Raw genomic sequence first — 22,182 nt, forward strand, 5'->3', positions numbered from 1 at the left:
GCCCTAAAACCCAGACAGGTGTGGTCCTAGTTTCCCTGTCCATCCTTTTCGCTGGACAGATTGCGATGAGTGGAAAAAGAGGGAGGCCAGCCCTGTCTTAGAAATAGTATGGCATTTTGATAACTTGCTTATTGTTTTAAACTCATGACTTCTAAAAATAAAAAGTCCACATCATTCTTGAAGCCATTCCTCTGATCTCTTCTCCTGGCCAAAACAAAATAAAATAAAAATCACCTTTTCTTAGCCGGCCTCACATTTGCCTTTCTTGGGAATTTTAGCGCTAGAATGGAGAGCTCTGCTTTTCTTCATCCCCGCCAGTGGTCTGCAAACATGAGCCGTGGTCTCAGTGATCTGCAAGGCTAGTCAAACAGGGTCCTCCTTCCGCAGCTGGGGTGGGACATGGAGGTGGGTTCCTAACAAGTCCCTTATGATAATTCAATTGACTGTTCAGTCAGTTACAAAAATTAAATAGCTCCTGCTCAGGCATTAGGTCACTAAAAGATTTACTTACATAAAGAGCATCTGTAAATCCCTAGATTCGGCCCCCAACACCGCAAATAGGAGGGGGGTGAGAAGATTTAGTAGTTCGGGCATCTCATCAGTCAAGAGACTGCATTTTCCAAAGGGGAAATAACTGAAGTACATCATGTTCCTACAGCTTAGTAGGAATTCAAGTCCAGACAACACTATACTTTGGGGTCCATCTTCTTATGGCCCACCCCATATCCCACCAAGTCATTAGAATAGCCAGTCATCTTCAGTGGCTCTTGGGAAAGCATGTCTCAAAAGGTGCTCCTGGAGTGTAGTTTGTAAAACCAGGATCCTGGAGCAGACCCCAGCTTACTCGTCCGTGTCACCTGCAGTTCTGTGTGAGTAGGGGCAGGACCCATGCATGGTCTGGAGATCTGTTTGCCATGTGGCTGAAAGGTGCCTGGGGCACATTGATAGGGGAAGGCTGGTCCTGTTTGCTGGGACCCCACACGCCGTTGCCAATTCTGCCTTAGTTTCTACTGTTGATTCTTAGCTTTGCCGTGGGGCCGGGGACCTGAGAAGGGACAGACTGTTGTCATCAGCTATCACAGGAAAGCTCATGCATCTCTTTCAACCTGCCCAATCCAGGAGACGGCATGGTTGCCCAGGGGAGGGGGCAGAAGAACAGCAGGAAGCAGGGTCCTCAGAGGATGACGAGAGAGAATCATTTGGCCAGGTCGGTCATGGGGCTCAAATATAATCTAATGTCAAAAATAGAATTTAAACAGCGGAAAGCCGTCTCTACTAGAACAGGGACAAGAGACCCAGGTCTGGTGGGTTGTGCTTCTTGCCAAGAAATGTGCTGGATGCTACTGGAATCTTCTAGAGAGCTGAAGATCTTTCGACAGCAAGCGACTGCCTTTTACAGCCACGCCCTTGGTTCCCAATGTGGAAGCCTCTCAGAGTGGCTCTGGACTCCGGTGGTCCGATTCTCTCCAAATGATCTGCATTGAAGTCACTTCTGTGGTTCTAGCATGTTCTCTCAGCTTTCTCCCAACCTCATCGAAAGGGACAGGTTCTAGTGACTGAGACTGAAGACAGGTGTCCGATTGGCAGGTACATCCATCTCTAAAGATGACGATGTAAAAGATCCATTACACAAAGCGACTCCCTACTGCTGTCAGTCATCCTTGGCTCAGGACCAGTGAGGCTAGAGCCTTGCATTATCTTTCTCCTCGCTGGGCCCTGTCCCCAGCACTGGAGGTAAGGGTGAGGGCCAGTAGGAGACTTTCTAAACCCCAGACAAAGAGTGCACCACTGCTCCTAGCTTCTACCATAGCGTTTAGATTTGTCTCCTGGAAGGAGCCTCTCCCGTTCAGATCTACCCTCTCTGTCTTTGCCCCAGTGAGTGAGTCTGTTGGTTCTGGGCTGTTGAAAGTGGGTAGACAAAGCTCACTGAAGTCTGGACCTTGCTGCCTGGGCCTGCTTTTCTCCACACGCTCTTCTTTCTCCTTCCCCATGACTTCCCCTCCCCTTGTTTTGGTGTCTTCATTTCTTGCAGAATGTAGACAGCATCCTTGAATTCAGGATGCACGAGTCACAGACTTTCTACCTTTGGCCTCCGTTTTGACTGCAGTTTCTCACCAAGTTAGCTAAGGTGAGGGTTCCTCACCTGGTCAATCCGAAGAGCTCTGCTCCAGCTGTTGACTTACAGCTCCACTCAGCTCTGTGCCCAAAGAGAGAGGCCCACAGCCTTTCCAATCTTCACCTTTCCTAGTGTCCTTGCTGCTCTCGGCCCCCAGGACTTCAACTTTTAGAGGTGGTTCCCCTTCTTAAAAAAATAAAATAAAATAAAATTCTGGAACTTGAGTCTGAATATGTCGGCAAACCTACTAACCTGGGTGAGTCTGCAGCACAAGTAACAGGTGACAGTGATTGGCCCTTCTCTGCTTCCCTGTGTGTTCATTCCCAGAGTACCAGCTTGGGAATGCACCAGAAGGGAGGTGAGACGTGCCTCTCACTCCCTCTACAGGGCTGTGTCTGTGGAGCATAAATGGGTGTGCTCCAGGATGGCCTCTGCTCCTGAGGCTGACCAGGACCTTCTCAGTGAGTGCACAGTTGGTTTGTGACAGAGATTCAGATACCCCGTCTGATAAAATTGTTCCTTTCTTCTCCATAGTGTGACTTATATGTCGACGTACTTCAGATTTAATGCCTAAATGCATAATACATAAAGTTTACAATCAGCAGCTTCAATATGCATATTTGGGGGACTAGCAATGTGTTTTCCTTGGTGACAGTTTCTGTATCGTTACACACTGTAGCATAGGCTCATACATTCACTCTTACACGTTGGGTTCCCAGCTATTCAGATGGGGCATTTTGTCTGTTGTTAAACAACTCCGTTTGGTTTAGAAAGTGTGGGACCCAGTGAAGTGACAGTCTGGGTTCATTTTAGAAAGCAGGTCCCCAGTGTCAGGGTGGAACGTGTTGACTGCAATGCCCCCCATACTTCCTAAGGTTAATCCCTATAGTGAGAATTAGCTATTGTCCAGGTTGACCCGCGTGATCAAGAGTGAAATATCAGGGCTCTTTTAAGAACTGCTAGGCCCTCCAGGATGCTGTCCCAGCTGCTCCTCGCTGGACAGTACCAAGCACTCAGGTCTTCGTGCGCTCTAAGGTCTCTTACATTGTAGTGGACATCACAGAGTCTGGACACCCCGGGCTTCTGTCAGAATTCTCCTTTCTTGCACTTCCCATGCGACAGTGCCCAGTCCCCTGCAGTACTCTAAGCATGCCTTTTTTATGAGGGCAGCACGAGATGAGATTCGCTACTTTAAAGCCTCAGGGCATCACTTTGTGGTGTAGGGGGTTTGGTGGGGATGGGTGAAGATCGATGAGGGCAGAAGCTCAAGTCTTTACCGAACGCGCAGCCTCCCGTAGCTCTGTGAATGGCGCTTACAAAATTGCTTGCTGTGGTTGTCAAGAGGAAGGGAATGGCATTTCCATCTGCAATTTCCATGTGTTTAAAAGACCCATTCCTAGGAAGGTTTATTAAAACTATCACCATCCAGACATAAAACAATCTTGACACAATGCCATTGGGATTGCTTTTCTTTCCTTCTTCAACGGATATTTACAAAGAGTTGTATTAAATAAGTTTAATTCTGCTATCTCAGGCTCTCAAATCTTTTCTTGTGAGGATTACTTTAATTGGTGTTGGTGACAATCAGGGGAAGCACCAAGGACTGCTTTGTTCTGTGGCAGAATTTTCCACCCTAAACAGAATATTAAGAAGGGGTGCAGTAAAGACCTGGAAATTGAACCGTCTTGTTTTCTTTTATATGTCATTCTTATTTGACTTGAAAGCTAAAACCAATCAGCACACTGCAATATAATTGTGTCTACTATTTGAAAGAAATTTCTAGAAAATAACATTTTGAATAAAAACTTCAAGTCAGGCTGGAGAAATGGCTTGGCACTTGTTGCTCTTGCAGAGGATTTGAGTTCAGGTTCCTCTACCCACATGATGCCTTGCAACCCTTCTAATTCTGGTTCCATGGGATCTGACACTCTCTTCTGTCCTCCGTGGGTACCAGGCACCTATGTTGTACATGTGCATATGAGCAAAACACTCAGACTCGTAAATAAATTTTAAAAAACATCACAGTCTAAAATATTGCCAGACAAATGCCAGAAAGAATCTCCAGCTATTAAGATGTGGTTAAGAAGGAAATGTGAAGACACTGGCGGATGTGAGTCCATCACGACCCCCACAGAGCTAGCATTCCAGCGGAGAGGGGCAGAAGTCGGATAGAAACATCCAGGAGGCCACACAGGGCCGGCTATGCTCTGTGAGAAGTAAAGCAGAGCCAGGGATTAGACAGGAGAGGGGGAGATGGAGAGATGGGCAAAGTCAGTGTGAACGAGAGATTTCATAAGAAAAGTGCCAACACTAGGGTGGCTCCCTTAACTAAGATGTGTGCTTCCCTGCTCCCCTATCCAACCTTCCTTTATCCCAATCTTCCTGTTTCCCCAAGTTCCCCCAATCCTCCCCTTCTCACTTTTCTCTCCCCGTCCCCCCCTATCCCCACCCCACCCCCCCCCCAAGATCCCAATTTTCTCCCCGGCAATTTTATCTACTTCCCAGGGCAGGGAACCATGACTGCTCTTCGGATTGGAGAGGGGGGGGGGGAGGAGAGGGGGGGGGGGGAGGAGAGTGGGGGGAGGGGGAGAAGAGTGGGGGGAGGGGGAGGGAAATGGGAGGCTGGGAGGCGGCGGAAACTTTTATTCTCAATAAAAAAAAAGAAAAGAAAAGTGATATTTGCACAAAAATGAGCTGATAGAGGCTCCATGTGGGTCACAGGGAAAGAGTTCAAGGAAAACACCAAGTACCAAGGTTCAGAGAGAGCTGTGTGTCTGCTGTGTTAGATAGTTCCCAGGGAGGCGTGTGTTTGCCCTGTTACAAGGTTCCCAGGGAGGTGTGTATCTGCCGTGTTACAGGGTTCCCAGGGAAGTGTGTGTCTGCCGTTTTTACTGCCCTAGCAAAGTACAAGAGTCTGGGTACCTTACAGGGAAAGGAGGCTTATTTAGCTCCCAGATTTGGAAGCTAAAAGTCTAAGAACAGACCAAGTCCAGCGCAGTGGGTTGAGCCCCGTGAGAACTTGAGGTGAATGGCATCACAGTGGGGAGCATCCGTGTGGAGGAAAATCCTTGGTGAGACAAAGAGCCAGAAAGTCAGGGGACAAGGCGTTCTCTTTTACAATCCACTGTCATAGGTCCTAAGAAGGTCCCACAAGAACTACGTCAGTTCCTTCTGGGGACACTCTGCTATCTAATTAGATCCTGACATGGTCCTACCCTCTAGAAGTCACACTACTTCTGAGCTACCACATCATACCCATGTGATATGAGACCCTCTGGGCCAACTTGACGCCAGCCCCAAATCCTAGCAGATGGGTAGCCTTGGAACCTCTACTCTGGAGAGTTAATCTGGAGAGTGACCTATCAACTAGTCTTAAAAGATAATTATTGCAAAATGACGGTTATGATTCATATCACCAAATTTACTGATAGTGTAAAATGGCAAAGTATGTTCAGATTCTGGTTATATTGTGATGATGCTAACATTAGACCAATGATTACAGACCTGGAAAGAGGAGGGGGGAGAGCAGCAATCAGGAATATCTGCAAGGAGAGGAGAGAAGAGGAGAGGAGAGGAGAGGAGAGGAGAGGAGAGGAGAGGAGAGGAGAGGAGAGGAGAGGAGGATGAGGGGACGAGGGGAGGAGAGAAGAAGAGGAGAGAGGAGAGAGAGAGAGTAGCTTTGGGACCCCGTGAATGGAGCTGTTGAGGGTACAGTCGAATCTGTATGTCTAGAGGTCAAGGGATACATCTGGACTAAAAACACAAATGTGGGGGTTTTCTACATATTCACAGGCCAGAGGTCAGAAGCCAGGCAGGTGGCTGGGGAAACTGGCTTGTTTATCACCCTCTTTGGAAATGGGTGCCTCACCTACAAAAGTCAAAAATAGCCAGTAGGTGTCAGAAACCGAAAGAGAATCACAACCCTAACCCGAGTCCTTGGCTGAGAGACATCAGGATGAGTTCCCAGCTGACCTTGGGTCCTTTGGGAGCACAGGAAGCTTCTCGGAGCATCCATCTGTGCCGAGGCCTACTGGAAAGTCTGATGGATGGGAGGTCCTTGTTGAAGAGACCCTGCCCTCCCGACCACTCTTCAGTGGTGATTGCGCCATTGTAGATATTCCTGATTGCTGCTCTTTGAGCTTGACCAGGTGCCTGTGAGTGACCAGTGTCTGGTGGCCTTTGTTGGCAGAAAAGGTTGTCATGTTTCGTGGCTTTTCTGGGGAGTTCAAGGAGCGGAAGAATTTTTAAGTGGCATTCTTTGAGGCTTTCTTGTGTAGACCATGAAGTACGGCCACATCCACCTGCCATTTCCTCACTCAGAGTTCCACCACCCCACTTCATGTCCTCCTAGAAAAAGAAATCCACTAACTGTGGTTGCGCAGATCTATGGGGTCATCTACTAGAGCTACACTCAGCGCTAGGAGCCTACCCTACTGGGAACCACACTTCCGAAGATGAATGGATTCTCCCTCTCTCAGCAATTATTCCTTCTTTAGGGTGGAGCCTCATGAGCTCCTGCCCATGTCTGCTGTCTTCATTGTATGCAGGGAAGCCTGGTGCTGCCAGCAGTGTCCTGTCCAGAGGCAGGCCCTCACAGCGCTCCTCCTCAGCTCCCAGCTCTTCCACAGATCCTGAGCCTTGGCAGGCATTGTTTATTTGTTTGGTTTTTTATGAGTTATCATGAAGCCCTTTGTATTAGTTTTTGTTTTTGTTTTGTTTTGTTTTGAGACAGGGTTTCTCTGTAGCTTTGGAATCTGTCCTGGAACTAGCTCTTGTAGACCAGGCTGGCCTTGAACTCACAGAGATCCGCCTGCCTCTGCCTCCCGAGTGCTGGGATTAAAGGCGTGCACCACCACTGCCCGACTGACCTTTGTGTTAGTTAACCATTGCTGTGTAAGCAGGTGCTCCTGGGTGCTGGGGAGATGCCTCGGCAGTCAAGAGCATTTGTTGACTATCCAAAGGACTGAGGTGCCATTCCCAGCACCCACATAATGTTTCACAACCATCCATAATTCCAGTTCCAGGGAATCAGATACTCTTCCCATCCCCAAGGGCACCAGACGGGTGGTGCACAGACATACATGTGAGTGAAACATATATGTAAAACAAATAATCTTTTTTTTAAAAAAAATACCCTCCCCAAATTAATGGCTTAACATAGTAATAGCCTCGTTGGGTTGTTCAGATTCGAAGTCTCTGACCACATCACTGTCGTGACATTTACTGGGGCTGTGAGAGTCCTCTCAAGGTGGCTCGTCAACATGACTGCCTAGCCTGTTCTGACTCTTAACCTAAGGCCCAAGTTCTCCTCCTCTGGAGACGGCTGAGCAATCTTCATAGTTGGTGTCCGCTGGCTTCCCCCACAGCAAGGGAACAAAGAAAGCATGGCAGAAACTGCAACCCTTCTCATCCAGACACTTCCACCCCCTCCTGTTAGTCACACAGACGGGTGCCAGTGTGGGAGAGTGCACAGGGTGTGAATGCCAGGAGAGGAGCAGTGGGCACGCTTGACAATTCAGAGTGAAGCTCCATGGCATCGGACTCCTTCACATGAGGCACTGCTTTTATGACAGGGCATTGGTAATTCTGGATATTGAGATCTGCCACGATAAACTGATGTATCAGCACAGTTTGAAGACCCCCCACCTCCCCACCGTTACCCAGATTATTCTCCCGGCTCAAGAGGATATTGGGGAGACAAGAGACAATAGTAGGTGCCAACGTGGGAGGCTCATCACTGGCCTCTGCACTTGCCATTTCTACCCTGATTTTTGGGGTGCCCTGTGTCAGCGCACATCCCCATCAAATGCTTGAGAACTAAAGTCAGAAGCCTCTTATTCCTGGTGTGTCCAGGATCAAGTTTGTGACATAAATTCTAGCCAGGAGTTTTTAGCCATAAAAACCCACTAGTGTCGTTGCTGTGTAGCACATTTATTTAGCCAGTTCTTCATGCGAGTGTGCACTTAATTCCCAGCCATTTCTCGCGTGAACAAATGGTCTAAATGCACTTGCGAGAAAGCCTCTTTATGGTGAGTGTTATTAAACTGAAAACAAGGGTATAATAAAATAGCAATTTAAGGGTAATTTACTAACAATTGCAGCCTTTTAAACACTGACATACGATTGTGTGGTGATAATATCGAACTTGTCACTCTAAGAATCATGGGAAAGCGTCCCAGTCCTCTGGTCTTTAACAAGAACTCTCTCAATTTCTCCTTTACTCTTATGTCACTGGAGTAAACATTACAAGCCGTGAACTTTCCCCCGCATTAAATACCCATCACACCTGGGTCCTTACTCAGAGAAAGTGCTCAGAGGATGGAAATTGAGTTGCGTCATCAAAACTCATGGATTTTGGACTGCAGCTTCCCGAGTTGTTTCCTGTAGGTGCTGATGTGGGGATGAGTCAGGGACAGACTGAGTCTCAGAGGTGATCAAATGCTGGCAAATGGTGAGGGTGCCTGGTTCTTCCCCGAGAAGGGAGAATCTGTTGAGTACGAACCTCAGCACAGATTCTCAGCTCTCTGAAAGGGACAGGGTCAGAGCAAAGAAGGCCAGTGAGCATCCGGCGGGATTTGACCAACATGCCCCAAGCCTCCTCGTGTAGGATCTGGCTTCTGTTTGATGGCAGACATGTTCACTCTGGTAGCATTGTTATAGATGCTCATGCTGCGAGGCCGCCTTGTGCTGTCTAGAACGCAGGGAGGCAGAGCCTGAATGCTGGCTTGGTAATTTGACTTGGGGAACCATCACTGACGAGATTTAAGGAAAATCCAGACAATCAGCACACATTCTCCTGGAGGCAGACCACCACAGGAAACCAAATTATAATCAGAAACCACTTGCTAAGTTGCCATGAAAAATCTCCATCCCCTAATGTGACGTAGCTCCAGTCCCCGTGATCAGTTCATTCTTTCCCTGAAGGCATGCTGGGAGCTAACTCACATTCTGTCATTGCTGGTGAGTGGAAAATTCAGGTGAGGGGGGCATGCAGTAGCAGCAAGCCAGTGTCTGTCTCAGAGTCAGGACAGGGATGCCAGAGGGACCTCACATTCAAAGCAACAAGGCTAAAGCTTCTTGCTCCTTAGAGACACTTGGATATACATTGGTTATTTTGGGCCATGAAACAAATGACTCAAAGCTGGTCACTTAGAACAACGTATACATAATCACACACTGTTTCTGTGGCTCAAGAAATGTGAAGCTGTAGCTCAGGGCCCTCAGAACGCTGTCTGGAGCTCTGTTCATGTGAAGACTAACAAGCCTGCGATCACCTTTGCAAGCACTTTACCTGGCTAGGCCTTGGGGGTGGAGATTGTCAGAAGGCCTCTGTGCTAGCTGATCTTATGTCAACCTGACACAAACTAGAGTCATCAGAGAGGAGGGAACCTCACTTGAGAAAATGCCCCCACAGGGTAGTGGTGGCGCTCACCTTTAATCCCAGCACTCAGGAGGCAGAGGCAGGCGAATCACTGGGTTTGAGGCTAGCCTGGTCTACAGAGCAAGTTCCAGGATGGCCAGGACTACACAGAGAAACCCTATATTGAAAAATCAATCCAAACCAAACAACACAAAAAATCCAGGAGAAAATGCTCCCGTAAGATCCAACTGTGGTTAAAAGCATTTTCTTAATTCATGATTGATGGGAGAGGGCCCAGCTTTTAATCCCAGCATTTGGGAGGCAGAGCCTAGCAGATCTCTGAGTTAAAAGCCACCGTGGTCTACAGTGTGAGCTTCAGGGGCAGCCAAAGTTACACAGAGAAACCCTGTCTCAAGTAAGCAAATAAACAAACAAGCAAGCAAGCCAGCTTCTAAGCAGCTCCCCTCCAAGGCCTCCATCAGCTCCTGCCTCCAGGTTCCTGCCTTGTGGATGTTCCTGTCCTGACTTTTTTTTAAATGATCAGTGTTTGGCAGTGGAAACCAAATAAACCATTTCCCTCCTCCTCAAGTTGCTTCTGGTCATGGTCTTTCATCATAGCAACAGTAACTCTAACTAAGACATCCTTGGGGTACTGAAACCGCACATTGCCATCTCCATCTACTGCGGGCGACTCACTAACCCCCCCCCTCAAGAAAGAGGATGGGGTTCCCTTCCAAAGAACAGTGTCAAAAGAAATCAGGAGCACCCTAAAGCCACAACAAAAAACCTGTCCTCTCCCTTGTCTCTGCAGCTCCTTTTCCTGTGTTTGCACAGCCGTGTCACTATAGCTACGTATTTATACACAGTTAATATAATGCCTCCAGCACAGATACTGAAATAACTAGCTTACGGACATTCTAGTGTGATAACCATCTGTATCGTAAGCTAATTTGTCTACTCCCTTCTGCCTCTTCACTAGACAGAGGACCGATGACAACTTAGTTGTTCTGCCTTCATCAGTAAAATAAGGTTAGCTAGAAGATCTGCCACCCCGCCCCCTCTGGCTAAGCTCCTTGGGAGGATTCAATGAGTAATTAAATGCAAAGGGCTTACAAGAGAGCCTGGCCCACAGAAACCACTCAGTACTGTTAGCTGTCAGCTTGATGGCTATAGCAATAGAAGTGTGAGCCAGTAGGTGTGGTTAGCCTCAGAAAATGCCTAAGAGCCAAATTCCTGGTGGGAGGGGTGTGGGGGGGGGGATAAGCAAAACCCACCATTGTCTTCCTGGTTACACCACAGCCTCAAACCATTGGAGAGTGATTCCAGAGAATAGTGCTCCTTCAGCCCTAGAAGGGACCAGGGCTGGAGACCTCATTTCCTTCCCTTCTGTGCTGTGTCTCCTCCCTCGAGTCCCGGGTTAATCCCTGGCAGAAAGTGCTTACTGGAGATAGATAACGTCTTTCGCTTGCACTTTGAGTCCTGTTTATGTTTTATTTTTGTTCTTGATTTTTTTTTAAGATTGACCTTTTGTGGGAGGGCAGAATATTTAAACAGGGAAGTGATTTAGGAGGAAGTTAGGAAGTTCTTCAGCCTCATTTTTTTTTTTTTATAAAAAGTTGCTCTCAAATTTAATTTTCAGTGTATGTGTGCACCCTGCCTGCCCTGCTCACTGTTGGCTTATGGCCCCTCTGTTCTTCCCCTAGGGCTTTCCGTTTCCTCCCTGTGACTCTTGAGAGCCTGGGAGAGACTGACTAGCTTTCTTCTCCTAAATCTTGGCATCAAACAAAGCGTGCCAGACTCAAGGCTCATGCCTATCGTTCCAGCACTTGGGAGGCTGGAGCAGGGGGATTTCTGTGAGCTAGAGGCCAGGATGAACCACAAAATGAGACATGGTCTCAAAACAAATAACAAAAATACTGCAAACTTCAACAAAAACCAGGGAATGGTGCCTGGTCTTTGCTGACAAAGTACGGGTAAGATGGGAGGAGGAGGAGGAGGAGGAGGAGGAGGAGGAGGAGGAGGAGGAGGAGGAGGAAGAAGAAGAAGAAGAAGAAGAAGAAGAAGAAGAAGAAGAAGAAGAAGAAGAAGAAGAAAGAAGAAGAAGAAGAAAGAAGAAGAAGAGCAGCTGTATTTCTCTTCCAGTCCCCTTTGAAAGGGAGGTTCTACCTAGTGGGGCAGGGAAGTTCTTGTATCCGCAGCAGTTAGCTAACAGGAGAGATAGGAAGGACCTTCTGAGGTCATCTCCCTCTGCCTCTCTCCATCCGGATCTCTGGCCTATGCTGGCCACACCGACTGAGCGTGAAAACATGGCTCACTCAAGTGGGGATGTTGTTGGTGATAGCACATGTCCGGGATTCTCCTCAATGATCTGTACTGATGACATGTTGAAATGATATTTTAGGGTTGCGTTCAATCCAATAGTGTGTTGTTCTTCTATAATTTAAGTACTGCAAAAGTTCCAGGCGCTAGATGTGGCTGCTATCTTTCTATGAAACTGTGTGGTGTACTCTCCCAGCCCTGATAGGATTCAGTTGCATCTCCCCCACAGGGATTCTAGAACCTTCCATCATGACTCCCCTGTACCTTTCATAATTCTGGCTACCCATTTCTTCTCTATAGTCTCCCTTGGCCTGTCTTCAGGTTGGTGGCTTCTGCGTCACACGGCTACTCTTCAGCATCATAGGAAACCCCACAGGAAGAGAGTCCAAGAGCACTTCTGATTGTTAGAAGGGCAAAGACTTCATCTTCTTCCCTCATCCTTCTGTCTTTTTTCCAAGTTGGTTTCCCTTGTGTCATCCCTGGTTTCTCTGTTTAAAAACTAAATCTCCAAAGCCACTTCCCTCATCACTCTGACTGATGGGTCTGACTGATGCAGAGAAAGGGGAGGGAACAATGCACGCGGCATCATTCCATTTAATCCAAGGGAGGCAGAAACTGTTGGTGTCACCCATGACTGATTGATGATGCAGTTGAGGCTCCAAAAGGTTAAGCAATGTAACAAAATCCCACAGCAAATTAAGTCTGGGATTAAGTCCCATGCCTGACTCCAAAGACCATGCTCCTCCATTAGCCACCATGCCTGCCGTGCTGATTGGTTGGTTAGTTTTCTGTTACTGTAACACAACACCCAAGAAGAAATGCACTTAAGAAGAGGAAAAGTTAATTATGACTCTCAGTTTGGAAGATTTCAGTCCTTGATGGCTGGTGAAGGAAACTGTCCCTCATGACAGCCAAGAAGCAAAAAGAGAGGAGGTTGAGGTAGGGTTCTACTATCAACTTCAGGGTCATACCCCAAAGTGACCAGTAAAGCTCCCAGTAGACTCCTTGTGAATATCCCCAAACCGGGGACTAAGTCTTTAACATAGGACCTTCAGGGGACTCTAGATGAAGCCACAACACTGAGATGTTTTCTTTGAAATTATTGTGACGAGACCCATGAGTTTGCAGCTTATAATTAACTCCTGCCAGCCTGAAGACACTGTGTGAAAGCCAGTGGGGATGCCCAGCTCTGTGGATGACTGGCCTCCGCCAAAACAAGCAGTCAGCAAGCATCGCTTGTCATTTGAATGAGGCAGGGACAGAAGAAGCAAAGACCAGTTCTTCACATGCTGGAACCTTGAGGAACCGGTCTGTGAAGCGAGGTGTTCATTGGGATAACTGGGCAGGGTGGTTCATGTCTGCTGTCTCAGCACAGAGGAGGCTGAGGTCAAGAGTCACTATGAATTTGAGGCAAGCCAGGGCTCCTGAGTGAGAGACCTTCTCTCAAAAAACAAAAAGACAATCACTGAGGTCCCTAGAATAACCGGGTTCTTGGGGATAGAAAATGGCATGGTGGCTTCCACAGGCTAGGAAAAGGAGTGGGAGATTTTCTATCTGGAAAGTAACGAAGGTCTTCAGAGAGATTTCATATCACTGTGCTGTCCTTAATGACACTGAACTAACTGTGTGTTTAAAATGCTTACTAGGATGTGTATTTTGTCACAGCGAGAACAAAGAGATCTCGGCTCTGGCAGGATAGCTTAGCTGGTAAAGTGCTTGCTTGTAAGTATGAAGACCCAAGTTCAATCCCAGGAACCCAGGTGAAAATGCCAAATATAGCAATGCATGCTTGTAATTCTGGCCCCAGAGAGACAGAGACAGGGGGATCCCTGGCGCTCACTGGCCAGCCCAGCCTAGCCTAGCTGTTGATCTCTGGGGACATCTTGTCCCAAAGGATGTGGATGATGTTCCTTAGGATAACATCCAATGTTGTCCCCATCCTCCACACACATAAGCATGCATGTGCATACATGTGCTGCACTCATGCAACCATACCAATATCATTTTAAATTAAAAAAATCCCACGAACATCTTCATATAAAGATGAATAATTTACTAGTGTGATCCAAGGTGTTCTTGGAGCTGAGCTTGGCTCCTCTGCTCTGTTTTCTTATAAGAAAAGCTGCAGCTGGCAGAGCTAGGGTTTGGACACAGTGTTGGGTCCTTTTCTCCTAACGTCTTCTATGTAGGAAGTCGAACCAGCTTCATACACGTCCTTTCTCCAGCACTTGAGACACTTTCAACAGACGCTTGGAACAGGGAGGCTGCTTCACTCCACGGATTCCTCCAAATTTGTTTAGCCTGGCCCTTGTCTATCTAAGGCTGTGCCTGGTCTTGTCTAAGAAGGAAGACACAGCTGCCAATTCTTTTTGGTTGGACCAAACTTCTTTGGAGATATGAGTGAGAATTAAAGACCCCAAAACATCTGAGCATTGATTTGTTGACTTTTTAAACCTTTTTGAAAAATGGAGATTCTATTAATTTTTATTTTATGTATATGTGCTTACCTATACATGTGTCTGTGCACAGTCTATGTGCAGAGTGCCCGAGGAAGCCAGAAGAGGATGTCAGATGCTCTGGGACTGGGGTAACTGACAGTTGTGAGCCACCTTGTGCGTGTATCCAGGACCTCTTGAAAAGAAGTCAAGTGCTCTCAACCACTGAGCCACCTCTCCAGTCCCAATAATTTAGTTTTTTGAGACAAAGTCTCATGTAGTTCATGCTGCCTAAATAGTAGTGGATAAAGTTGAGCTGATTCTCCTGCCTCTACCTTCCAAGTACAAGAATTACAGGTGTTCACCACTACACCCAGTGCAATGGATCAAGCGTGGGGCCTGTGAGGGCTGGGACGCATTGTACTTTCTACACACTCCGAGAGTGTTTGAACTATATATCATTGAGGTCTCTGGCCCCTGAAAACCTTAAGACAGTTATCCAGTCTTATACACAGACAGTCTTGAGGACATTTAGGCACGGTGTCTCAGCTGAGACTCTAAACCACAGAAATTTACAGTGTGTTGTTTAGTGTGATTGTGGGTGTATTTGCTTACATGTCCTGTGTACTTTCCCTTTCAGGAATCATTAACCAATGGCAACAGGAATCCAAGGATAAAGTGATTTCCCTTCTGTTAACTCACCTGCCTTTGCTGAAGCCAGGAAACCTCGACGCTAAAGTAGAGTATATGAAACTGCTGCCCAAGATCCTGGCGCACTCTATCGAACACAACCAGCACATTGAGGAGAGCAGACAGCTGCTGTCCTATGCTTTGATCCACCCGGCCACTTCCTTAGAAGACCGAAGTGCTCTCGCCATGTGGCTAAATCATTTGGAGGACCGTACATCGACCAGCTTTGGCAGCCAGAACCGAGGCCGCTCGGACTCTGTGGATTACGGACAGACACACTACTATCACCAAAGACAGAACTCAGACGACAGGCTCAATGGGTGGCAGAACTCTCGGGATTCTGGGATTTGCATCAGCGCCTCCAACTGGCAGGACAAAAGCCTGGGCTGTGAGAATGGCCACGTGCCCCTCTACTCTGCGTCATCCGTCCCCACCACAATCAACACGATTGGAACCAGCACAAGTACGAGTAAGTCCTCTGGAACCCCTTTAGTGCATTCTGGTTTGGTGACTTGCTGTGTGTGGCACGTCCTGCTGACATGGTCTGCTCTGAGCACCCTGTAACCCTGGGAGGAGAGGGCTGGTGGCAGCCGGCTGTGGGAGAGGGCTCTTTGGACCCGGAATCTGTTGCTCTTTGGCTCTGGAAAGATGAAAATTCTGGGCAGGTTAAAATGATGGATGGTCCAAATTTGGGGTTTAGACAGAGCAAAAATAAAGAAATGAGAGAAGAGAGAGTCCGTGGTGAAAGAAGGAAACCGTTCTGTTTCCACAAATAAAAATGCCTTTCACCCTGGGACTCGGGGCTCTGCAGAGACATTGAGTTACTGTGTGCTTCTCTGAAACTGATGTTAACCCATGGTTGACCAGCCAGCCTCATGGCTTTGTGCATTGTCTCCTCCTGTTTCTTCTTCTGCTCCTTCTCCCCCTTCTTCCCCCTCTCCTCCTCCTTCTTTCCTTATATATGTTTCTCTTTTAAAAATCAAAATCACCGGAATGTCTCTTCCCCTTGCATTTTCTGGCTGAACCCTCAGTTTGTTGGGTGGTCCCCAAGCAGGTCTGCTGACCAGAATGCTGCTCTGTGCTGTGGCCTGGCCTTCCTCTCAGTCTAACACGTTAGAAAAGGAGGCTCAGGAGATGCTTTGTGAGAAGGGAGAGCTGATGACAGTCTCGCCTCTCTTGACCACTCCATAGTGGGCACGAGGGCTGGGAGTCCTTTCTATGGTGTCCTGCTTAGGCCAAGCGAGATGGCCAACCTCCACTCTTGCCTGTATACAGTGGTTCTGTGGAAGGGTGACTGCCACCAAACAGCACTCCTGGTGCTGATTTGCCCAGAGCTGACTGTTACGGCACTCCCAGGATAACTCTCAACTTTCTTGGAGGAAAAGTTTTGCGCTTGAACCCAAATGTGCTTGTCAACATGCAGAAAAACCCTCTATGAAAAGAGGCGAGGAGAAAGTAGCTCGGTGATACAGTGCTTGCCCAGCGTGCCTGAGGCATGGACTCAGTCCACAGCACCACAAGCAGATGGAAGAAGATAAGGGAGGCTTTAAAAGGAGCAGCAATGCCTTGGCCGCTACTTGAGTCTTTTGGCTGTTAGAACTCTTTAAATAGTGTTCTCAAATAATTAGAAATGTCAAAGTATAGCTATGTTAGTCCAAATAGCACATGGCTAGAAAAATCAACACTGAAGGTGGTGCTCTCCCTTGGGCACAATGTAAGGTTTTTGTTTTGTTTCTTTTTTTTTCTTTTTCTTTTTTTTTTTTACATTTATCTCTTAGTACCTTGGAAAACTGTGAGTTACGGGAGAGTATTGCACTGTTGACATATGAGTAAGAGAGTCTGCAGCAGTTAGCATCCTTCACAGAGTCGTAATCCATCAAGAACAACATTTATTAGCCTCTGTGTAACAGAGTGATGACTGGGACCTGTTAGCCTGGGTTTCCTGGGTGAGTGGCAGGATCCAGTTATGATCACAGAAGTACTTGGTAACTGAGGAGATGAAGGTTCTGAGCAGCCCGCCATCTTCTCTGTGCATGCTCTTTGTCATTCATCCCGAATTTAGTCTCGGATCATTGCACATGTCGTACTGCGGGTGATTTACTCGGCATCAGGTTTCGACAGGATTTGAACATGCTTATCAGATTGTGGGCAGCCACCACTCACTGGAGCAGTGACTGCCCAGCCCAGTGGAGAAGGCTGAGGATGGCCCCATGGCTGTCTTGCCCTTGTGTACTTGAGTTGCAAAGGACTGAAGGTTTCACCAGGTAACTATCTAGAACAAGAGGAGTTTTAGAGCATCAGCAGAAGCTATGAAGGATCTCAGATCTCCCTTCTAGAACACTCCCTTCCAGAACTTAGGCCACACCAGCTTTGAATTTCAGGGATTACTACCCTGCATGGCCATGGTAGTTATGTTTCTCAGAACTGCAAGTCTTCAGGTCATTAGTTTAGTCATGAGTGCATAAAATATACACCAAGTCCTGAGAGACAGCCTGAAAAAGTAGAAAGCTGGTGGACTTGAATGCCAGTACCCTCCATGGTCTAAAACTAAACCTGCAGTTTGCTAATTGCAACTTGGTCGGGTTATTAACTCCTTGGAACAAAGCTCCCTCTTGTAAAATGAGAGCATTCCTGATGCTAACCCTCTCAGTCTGTAGGAAGACCATGTCCTGGCCATGGTAGCAGGGAGCACAGCACATAGCAGGTGTGCACTAGATAGGAGCACATAGTAGGTGTGCACTAGATGGGAGCACAACACACAGTAGTTGTGCACTAGAGGGGAACACAGCACATAGCAGGTGTGCACTAGATGGGAGCACATAGTAGGTGTGCACTAGACGGGAGGACAGCACATTGTAGGTGTGCACTAGATGGGAGCACAACACACAGTAGTTGTGCACTAGAGGGGGACACAGCACATAGCAGGTGTGCACTAGATGGGAGCACATAGTAGGTGTGCACTAGATGGGAGCACAACACATATTAGTTGTGCACTAGAGGGGAGCACAGCACATAGCAGGTGTGCACTAGATAACTACTTGGGAGAAACTGCTGAGCATGGACAGGAGCAAGTGCTAACAGTGATGTCCAGGGTCTGTACCCTGTTTTCAGTTCCTAGTGTGCTGGACAGAAACATCTTTCCTTAACTCTAGGGCCACACAGTACAGGTGCTCACTGACTCAAATGGCCTTTGTTCCAATAAAAATGTCATAAACCAAGATGTCTTTGACAAACCTAGCCTGCTTAGCACTATAACTGGTCCTATCTCAAATATGTTCAGAATAATTACATTAATCTTATCTACACTGGACAGCATCACCTAAAACAAGGTGTTTTTTTTTTTTTATTGTGTATCAGAAAGTGAAAATGGAATGTCTGTGTGTATGTGCTTTTACACAGTCTCAACTATAGGAAGCCAGGGGACTGTGAACATACTGTGACTTTGGCTACTCCACCTCAGGAGAAAGTGGATATAGTTTCCCACTATACTGGAGAGTTTTTTTTTCTTCTTCCAAAGTGGGCAAAGGTAGCTGCTCAAAAGAACATGAATTTAAGAATTTAAATTGATTGCTGCTTCCTATTTTCAAATTATCAGCCACGTTAGTGGTAGTCAGTGTGGAGTAACTCACGGTACAGCCACATACTTACAGTTTTGTTAATTTTTAAAAAATATTTATTTATTTGTTTGTTTAGTATACAATAGTCTGTCTGTGTGTATATCTGCAGGCCAGAAGAGGGCACCAGACCTTATTACAGATGGTTGTGAGCCACTGTGTGGTTGCTGGGAATTGAATTCAGGACCTTTGGAAGAGTAGGCAATGATCTTAACCTCTGAGCCATCTCTCCAGCCCCCAGTTTTGTTAATTTTTAAAAAGATGTATGCTTTTGTTTTATGTTTGAGTATTTTTCCTGCAAGTAAATCTGTGTACTATGTGCATGCTTAGTAACCATGGGGGACAGAAAAAGACATCAGGTACCCTGGAACTGGAGCTATAGATGGTTCTGACCAGCTATGTGGGTGGTGGGAATCGAACCCAGACTGTTTGGAAGAGCAACAAGCACTCTTCTCAATGAGACATCTCTCCTGTTCTCTTATTTTAATTTTAACCTAGTTTCATCCAGTGACTAATTTTGTATCCCTTAGGTCATTATACCTTCCAAAATGTGGCTTTGAGCCTTCTTCCCTATATAGGTTCCCAGTCCTCCTACAGACAGTTTCTGTCTGTCCAGTGCTGAGACTGCTGAAATCCAGGGGAAGCAGAAGCAGAAGGCATTGCTCCTGCATGGCAGGGAGAGAGAGGCTGTATCAATCAGTGTCATAACTGAAAATTAAAGACTGCTTTCTGTCTGACTTAGTGCTCAGACACATTCCAGAGAAGCAAAGTGTCAGATGATCTGTAGAGTCTGCTCCAGGGTCTGTAGGGTCAGTGTTACTGGAATGGTTGGCTGTCGTGGCCTATTTTGTGTAGCTATAACAGAATAGCTGTTATAACAGAATGGCCTGGGTAAGTTACACACCAGAAAAGTCTGTTAGGCTTATGGTTCTGGAGGATGGAAAGACAAAGGCGGAGGAGCCACCTCTGGTGAGCGTCTTCAATTGTGCATCATCACACGGCCGATGGCATTTCACGGTGAGAGGAATGGCTGTGAGCTGCTAAGCAAGACTGAACTCACTTTTGTAACAAAACAACACTAGTTCATTCATAATGGCAAAGCCACATGACCTTATTAATTCTCCAAGGTCCCACTTCTCAAGGCTTTTGCTTTGGGGTCGGTTTTCCAGCTCATGAACGCTGGGAAGCACATTCAGACTGCAGTAGGCTGTAAGGGCTATGAATGCTTGGCATGGAAAGATTCTTGTGATCTGGGGGCGTGGAGGGGGTCAAGCTTTAGCAGAGGAGATAGGGAGGAAAACTGGAGGAGAGCTCAGGGAGGAATGTTCACTCTGAGCAGAGGGATGGAGTTGTGGGTGCGCAGGAAGGATGGAAAAGAGTGGAGAGACAGGCAGTCGTGAAGGGAAGGGGCGGAGGGCAGTGAAAGCAGACTGGAGGAAGGGCTGTGAGCTCTGCTCAAGAGGCTGAACAGAGCCTGAGCAGGGCTGTACCGGGATTGGTCACCTCTAAGCAAACCAATGGGCAACAAACACGGGGCACCAAGTCAGTGAGTTTCAAAGCCTGTGCTGTGAAATCGTACGAGCACCATTAGGACGAGAGAAGGAACAAAGCAGCAGGAAAATTCTGGGTGGTTATAGCTGACTGATCGGAATGTACACTAGTCCAGCCACTGTGGAAACCAGTGTGGAAGTTTCTCAGAAAACCAGAGATGGGGGATGGAGAGATGCCTCAGCAGCCATGAGCTTGCTGCTCCTGTAGAAGCTGGAGTTTGATCCCCAGAACCCACATTGAGCAGCTCACAGCTTCCGGTAACTCCAGCTTCAGGGAGTCCATCTCCGTCTTCTGACCTCTGTGGCTTTGCATTCACATGCACATACTAACACACAGTCGTACATACTAACACAGAGACGTACATACTAACACAAGACATACATACTAACACAGAGAAGTACATACTAACACAAGACGTACATACTAACATACAGACGTACATACTAGCACACAGAGATACATAATTTAAAATCCTAATTAAACAAACCTAACAATTGATATTTCATGCAATACAGCTAAACCACTCCTGAATGTTATAGCACTAGTTACAGAAGCTAAATTATAGAACTAACAGGTGTTCAGAAGCAAAATAATGGATAAGGAAACTGCGTAGCTACACATGAGGAAACTTTCCTCCGTTACACACACACACATCATAGTTATATATAAAATCATAGTTATCTATGGATAGGAAAGGTGTCTAGAAGAGCCGGGGGACTAACAGAAGGGTAGGAGGGGGAGGAAAGAGGGTAAAAAGGCATAAGGGGAGTGTGTTCAAAATATATTTTAAAAAATTAAAGAAAGCAGTTGTTCCCAGGTGAAATTATTAGATTAGGATTCATTGTTGGCATGCATGAACAGTATTGATGACTCATTTGTTCATTCATGTAGACAATGTTTATTGAAAGGGCTAGGCTGCTTGAGGCATCTTGGACACATCAGTGGATAAGACCCCATTGATATCGCTTGTGGGGCAGTCTATCTAGTATGTATAAATTCGAGTATAAAAGTAAGCCATATGGCCCATTAGAACTTGGTAAGTCACTTGGAGAGTCAAGTGATGAAACCTAGGTCCAGGTGGTAAGGTGGCTAGGGATGAAGTTAGCTGGTCAGGGCAAGCCTTGCTGGGATGTGATGTAGGTGCAGGAATTAGAAGCATTACAGCCCCCAAAGCTAGGGTAAAGATTCCTAGACTTAATGGCCAATTTAGTCAGAGACAAACAAGAAGGTTGTTGCCTAGAGGGGAGTGTGGTAGATAGTGGCGAGATTGCTGGGCAGGGAGCACTATTGAGGTCACTGTTGTGACAAAGACTTCCACTTTAGCTCTCACCAAAGCAGGAAACTACTGTTTTTTTGTTTGTTTTTTGTTTTTTGGTTTTTTTTTTGGCATGTGAGGGGCGTGGTTCAGCCCACATTCTAAAGGAATTCATTGGCTGCTGTGTCTGTGGACAGACTGTACCAGGGCAAAGACAGATTCAGAAAGCCCGTTTTGGAGGCTGATATCATCACCATCCAGACAGGAGACATTGATGGCTGGAAGCAGGATAGCCACATTAGATGGATGAAAAGCAGACACAACATCAACCAGCTCACCTGCTTTAAAATTCTTGTCTCATTATTTCTCTCTCATTCAGTTTTGCAATTAGTAAAGGGGATGCAAGAGAGGACAGCAATGTAATTCTGGGGGGTGGGTTGGGGTGGGGTACCTGCGCCACTCCTGGAAGGATGGCGGTACTTCCAGCTGACATGGGTAAGTCTGAACTGGTCAAGCGGAGGAGATCTGGGAGAACTCAGTGTCATCGCTGGTGTGCTTGGCCTGGATGATGGAGAATCAGATGCTGAGGAGGTGGTAGGAGGTGCTAAATATGTAATTTGGAAAGGAGGCGTAGTGACTGGGTAGCATTTAAAGCAATAAGATAATACAAGGTGGAGACAACCAAGAGCTCACAGCCTGGGCTGCTGAACCTGGAGGCCAAAGGAACAAAGGCACAGTCACAAATCAATCTAATGGGAGCTACCTGGTTGAGAAGATGAAAGCCTTATGAGGACAATGGAGGAAACGAGAGAGAGAGAGAGGGGAGAGGGAGAGAGAGAGGG

The 22,182-nt window shown here is 46.9% G+C and overlaps 1 protein-coding gene across 3 annotated transcripts in view; it reads left to right on the forward strand.

Annotated features, from left to right (window-relative positions):
* Window positions 1–22,182, forward strand: part of Samd4a (sterile alpha motif domain containing 4A) — a 210,206-nt gene that overhangs the window by 113,617 nt on the left and 74,407 nt on the right. For all 3 annotated transcript variants that reach the window (XM_050162419.1, XM_050162421.1, XM_050162420.1), the window contains one exon: window positions 14,871–15,389. In XM_050162419.1, coding sequence (XP_050018376.1) covers window positions 14,871–15,389 — 519 coding nt within the window. The remainder of the gene's footprint in view (window positions 1–14,870; window positions 15,390–22,182) is intronic.

This window comes from Alexandromys fortis, unplaced genomic scaffold (genome assembly GCF_014885135.2).
Source record: "Alexandromys fortis isolate MF-2015 unplaced genomic scaffold, M_Fortis_MF-2015_v1.1 scaffold_130, whole genome shotgun sequence".
Lineage (NCBI taxonomy): Eukaryota > Metazoa > Chordata > Mammalia > Rodentia > Cricetidae > Alexandromys > Alexandromys fortis.